Raw genomic sequence first — 6106 nt, forward strand, 5'->3', positions numbered from 1 at the left:
CATTTCATTGTTTTATAAATTGTTTTTGATAAAAATAAAAATTATTATTATATTATAAACTCTAATTAGTATTTATCATTAAAAAAATAAAATTTAAAAAATTATATACCCTAACTTTGAATTAATGAACCCAAATAATCTATTATTAATTCAAATAAATATAAAAAAATAATTATAAACCCTAAATGGATGAGTGAACCCTTGTTAATTATCTTTATATTATATAAAAGCATAATAAATTAAAATTGAATAAAAAATAATTTGTAAATATAAAGAAATAAAGTGTGGTACACGTGTTACAAACTATATTTTGGGACAGAGGATCTCATTTGCTATTAAAGGAACTAGGAAAATTGCTTATATATTTTTCCAAATTCAAGTTAGAGTTATACGAGCTCCTTCTGGTCGGACCCACAAAAGATTGAGTGACATAAAATGGATTTCTATATAACAATAAATTTATTTTTTATAGACATAATATGAATTGAACCCTAAGTGATCGCACCTCTTATCTAAATTTAGAAATATGGTTGAACGTTGGCCACTAATTAATCATGAAGGGATCATACAAATTAATAACTTATTATACTAGGATTAAAAATATGCATCCTTACAAATTCCATATATGAATAATATTCTTATTTATTTTATTTTTAAAGATATTTAGTAATTATACATGTATGTATTTATATTTTATTAATTTTTATGCAAGATAAAGATCCTTTTATATCTAAAATTTCTTAAAATGATTATAATATATATAATTAGATAAATAACTTATAGATGTATAGGAAGTAGCATTGGGCTAGTTTAGTACAAAAAATAATTGAAATACAAATATGAGATACGCATTTACGATATTTGTGAAAACAATAGCATATGGAAAACAAATTTGAATGATGTCAGTCTTGACATAAAGTTATAGCTGTATGAGATGGGGCCCATTGCCCCAAGGCTTGGACAATATTATACTTGAAAATGAATAGCACCAAGTCCGCTTCTATATAAACCACTCAACCTAGTCCCAAACTTTTCGAACAACTAAGAAAAATCAATTTCTTAACCAACAAAAAATTTCCTAAACTGTGGAGAGAAGCAGAAAGCCACCTTCCTCCCCCTCTCTCTCTCTCTCACCATGGCGGCCTCCGTGGAGAACCGGCAATTCCCCCACCTCGAACCGGTCCTATCCGGCGTCGGCCGCCCCTACAAACCCGGTCCGACCTCCCAGCACCGGCCCGGTTCGCCGGTTCGCGGCTGCAACTTCCCACCATCAACCAAGCCCAATACGAATGGCAATGCTAGAGCCGCTTATGACTCGAGCAGCGACGACGAAGACGACGACGAAGCCAACCAAGGCTACTCCCTCCTCATAAAGAAGGGCAACGCCGAGCTCGAGCCGTCGGTTCTCGACTCGAGGGACGAGTACACGGCCGACAACTGGGTCGAGCGCAACCCGTCCATGGTCCGGCTCACCGGAAAACATCCCCTTCAACGCGGAGGCGCCACTCCCGCGCCTCATGCACCACGGCTTCATCACCCCCGTGCCCCTCCACTATGTCCGCAATCACGGCGCCGTTCCAAAGGCGTCGTGGGACGACTGGACCGTGGAGATCACCGGTCTGGTCAAGAAACCGGTCCGGCTCACCATGCAACAGCTCGTGACCGAGTTCCCGAGCCGCGAATTCCCGGTCAGCCTGGTCTGCGCCGGAAACCGGCGCAAGGAGCAGAACATGGTGAAGCAGACCATCGGCTTCAACTGGGGCGCGGCCGGCGTCTCCACCTCCGTGTGGCGGGGCGTGCCCCTACGCGCCATATTGAAGCGTTGCGGGATCATGAGCCGGAAGAAGGGCGCCCTCAACGTGTGCTTCGAGGGGGCCGAGGACCTCCCCGGAGGCGGAGGCTCCAAATACGGCACGAGCTTGAAGAAGGAGATGGCCATGGATCCGGCCAGAGACATCATACTCGCCTACATGCAGAACGGCGAGCGTCTCTCGCCGGATCACGGCTTTCCGGTCAGGATTATCATCCCCGGATTCATCGGCGGGAGAATGGTCAAGTGGCTCAAGAGGATTATTGTTACTCCTCAAGAATCGGAGAATTATTACCACTTTAAGGATAATAGGGTTCTTCCGTCTCACGTCGACGCCGAGCTCGCAAATGCTGAAGGTACGTGTTTTCGTATTTTATTTTATAATAAATAAATATATGGAGATATTATGTTAGGCAGGGGGTTCGGAATAAATTAATGGACTATAGTTTTGGAATATTCTTTGATTATGATAGTCAGATCCACAAAGAGCGTGGAAATTAAACATGATAATTGAAAAAAGTAGTATGACTATTTTTCCATTTCCTGCATGGAATTTCGTGAATTCAATAGATATGTCACTGAGCCGCTAATTTGGAATTAAATTATATAAAATAGGATTGTGCTTTTTAAAAAAATGATTGGCTAAGAAGAATAATCGCAGCTTTTTATAATTTCAAGCAATAATAATTTAATATAAACGATAATGATTTGAAATATTGCATTGCAGCTTGGTGGTACAAGCCTGAGCACATAATAAACGAGCTGAATATCAACTCGGTCATAACGACGCCGTGTCACGAGGAGATCTTGCCCATCAATGCGTGGACGACTCAAAGGCCTTACACGTTGAGAGGCTACTCCTACTCCGGTAAGTTTACATGAACCAAAAATTATTGGCTTCTAAAATTGTGTTTTTATTTTATTTATTATTATATAGTTATCGGTAAAGATGCAAGCGAGTACATCGTATTTAGCAACTGTGGATAAATTCTGCTTCAGAAATTTTTCTGCAGACCGACTGCAGAAATTGAATGTGCCTCATGCAACTGTATATATCTAGTTATATGAGTATGATGTAATGTATAACGAATTTTATTTTATTTTATTGAAATCGTAACAGTATAAATAATCTTAAGAGTTCGCAAAGGGACAACTTCTTACAAGTGCGAAGGGTCAATCTCTCCAAAACTATCGCCCACAAAGCACCAAAATAACCACTGACTTTTCTCTCGTCTTTTTTTGCATTTATAGAAAATACGAAAAGTAAAAAAAATAAAAAAAGAATTACCCCTGCACATGATTATATTCCGAGAAACTGTGCATATAATATTTAAAATATTTGTTAAATGTTTAGAGGTTAGATTTTTTTTTTTTTTTTGTGGTATTCAGGCATTTCCTAATCGGTCACTGATTAGGGGACATGGTTTCTACTCTTTGATGAATAAAAAATTCGACCAATTGGCTGTGTGGCTGAAAAGTATTTTAATTTGAATAAAATATATAGTTCCGGTATCTTAGGTTGCGTTTTGCAATTAAATTTTGAATATTGTATGCAGCAAAGTTAGACCTATGAAGATTCCAATTAGCTATGTCCACTAGATTAATTTTTTTTTTTTGAGGAAAAGATGCAAGCTTCCATTATGTCCACTAGATTAATTATTTGTCTTTGTATTGGTGGGAATTAAATTAAACCAGAGTTACATTAATTGTGTAATAAAATTTGAGTGTCACGTCCAACGTCGTATCAAATGTTGTAATCTAGGACTTGTTTAGCAAGACACCTAAGTAATTAATTAATGGTGCTTTATTATCAAAAATGAGATCGACGCCATTTATTGGTTGGAAATTAATTTTTTTTGAATGGAAATAGGTGGTGGGAAGAAAGTGACAAGAGTTGAGGTGACGATGGATGGTGGTGAAACATGGCAAGTTTGCTCATTGGACCATCCGGAAAAGCCTAACAAATATGGCAAGTATTGGTGTTGGTGTTTCTGGTCCTTGGAGGTCGAGGTGCTCGACCTCCTCGGAGCCAAGGAGATCGCTGTCCGGGCTTGGGACGAGACGCTCAACACACAGCCCGAGAAGCTCATTTGGAACCTCATGGTACGTCACTTACACATCAATGTCGAATTATATTTTTATTAGTCCATAAAAACATGCATGATATAGGATGATACGAATTTTAAAATCAAGAAAGGGTCCCACGTGATCAGATATTCTCCCTTCTATTTTCAATTTCTTTCTAGTAATTTTGATTTTTTTCAATCTTACGAGACAACATACATTTAAATTACTATTCTAGTTAATTAAAATGTCACCTTACCCTCGATTGTTATTTTTTTCCTACGCAGGGCATGATGAACAATTGTTGGTTTCGGGTAAAAACCAATGTTTGCAAACCGCACAGGGGAGAGATCGGGATCGTGTTTGAGCACCCGACCCAGCCCGGCAACATGTCGGGTGGATGGATGGCGAAGGAGCGACACCTCGAGAAATCCTCGAACGAGATCCCTACCTTAAAGAAGAGTGTCTCATCCCCCTTCATGAACACTGCCACCAAGATGTTCTCGTCCTCAGAGGTCCGAAAGCACAACTCGGCCGACTCGGCGTGGATCATCGTCCACGGCCACGTCTATGACTGCACCCGTTTTCTCAAGGATCACCCCTGGCGGCACCGATAGCATCCTCATCAATGCTGGCACTGACTGCACCGAGGAGTTCGACTGCCATCCACTCTGACAAGGCCAAGAAGCTCCTCGAGGACTACCGCATCGGCGAGCTCATCACCACCGGCTACGCCTCCGCCGATTCCTCCCCAAACAACTCCGTCCACGGCCCATCCGGCAGTCTATACCTCGCCCCGATTAAAGAGGTGGTGGCGTCACAACGCAACGCCGCCCTCAGTCCCCCGCGAGAAGATCCCCTGCAAACTCGTCGACAAGACCTCTCTCTCCCATGACGTCCGAAAATTCAAATTTGCCCTCCCTAGCGACGATCAAGTCCTAGGGCTCCCCGTCGGAAAACACATCTTCGTTTGTGCCACTGTTGACGACAAGCTTTGCATGCGGGCCTACACGCCTTCTAGCGATGTGGAGACCGTCGGGTACTTCGAACTCGTGGTCAAAGTCTACTTCAAGGGGGTCCACCCTAAGTTTCCCAACGGCGGCCTTATGTCACAACATTTAGACTCGCTCGAGCTTGGTTCATTTATTGATATAAAAGGCCCCTTAGGGCACATCGAGTACACAGGAAAGGGCAACTTCGTGGTACATGGCAAACAACGGTTTGCAAAAAAACTCGCCATGATTGCCGGCGGCACCGGAATCACGCCGATTTACCAAGTGATGCAGGCGATTCTCAAGGACCCCGAGGATCAAACGGAGATGTTTGTCGTCTATGCGAATCGAACCGAAGACGACATTCTATTAAGAGACGAGCTCGATTCATGGGCAGAGAAGTACCCAAACAGAGTCAAAGTATGGTATGTTGTTCAAGAGAGCATCACAGAGGATTGGAAGTATAGCTTAGGGTTTGTGACAGAGGGAATTTTGAGAGAGCATATTCCAACGGCGGCAGAGATGGCGTTGGCGTTGGCTTGTGGGCCGCCACCGATGCTGCAATTTGCGGTGAACCCGAATTTGGAGAAGATGGGGTATGATGTGAAGGAGGATTTATTGGTGTTTTAGATGAAATAAGAGTAATTCGCGGGGGGATGGATTCATAATATTTTTTTTTAATGTGGTTGTATATATTTGTTTGCACTACATCCTCTGTAATATTTGTGTCATATGTCCTGGACTAGTGGACATCGCATGATTTGTTATTTTCCTCTTTGAAAATTTAATAGTTTTACTTTTTGATTAATTAGTCTTTTTTTATGTAAGAGAGTTGTAATAATGTAAATGTACCAAAGTCCAATAGAGTTATACACTTCCTTCTTCATTACTTGATAACATATTATATTTAATTTTAGAAGTGGTTGCAAATTTGCAATTTAAATTCTGACTTTTGGACTTCATATTGAACTTTATTCGTCAAGCTTTTGATTTATACTAAATATTTTCTTTTCCATGTTTTTGCAAGTTCAAAGCAGTATTCAGATATTCACTCGACGTCGAATGTTGCTCTAAATATCAACAAGCTCTAATTTTGTCGCATAAACTCTAAATGCAATTCTGTTGCCAAATATCCAACAACAAATTTGACGCAAACTAAATCATAACTTCAAAAGTTTTTAATCAATTTTGAGTATTGACATAGGATGAATATCTTAAACTCAACTACAAATACATTCGA

At 40.6% G+C, this 6106-nt stretch overlaps 1 protein-coding gene across 1 annotated transcript; it reads left to right on the forward strand.

Annotated features, from left to right (window-relative positions):
* Positions 1–1017: 1017 nt before the first annotated feature.
* Positions 1018–5755, forward strand: LOC131002710 (nitrate reductase [NADH]-like). Its single transcript, XM_057929183.1, is given in 8 exon segments — positions 1018–1483; positions 1485–2166; positions 2538–2678; positions 3681–3913; positions 4162–4473; positions 4475–4534; positions 4536–4714; positions 4716–5755. Coding segments are annotated over 8 exon segments (2736 nt in total). The 5' UTR covers positions 1018–1135; the 3' UTR covers positions 5497–5755.
* Positions 5756–6106: the final 351 nt, after the last annotated feature.

Source organism: Salvia miltiorrhiza, unplaced genomic scaffold (genome assembly GCF_028751815.1).
Source record: "Salvia miltiorrhiza cultivar Shanhuang (shh) unplaced genomic scaffold, IMPLAD_Smil_shh fragScaff_scaffold_173, whole genome shotgun sequence".
NCBI classification, from domain to species: Eukaryota; Viridiplantae; Streptophyta; class Magnoliopsida; order Lamiales; family Lamiaceae; genus Salvia; species Salvia miltiorrhiza.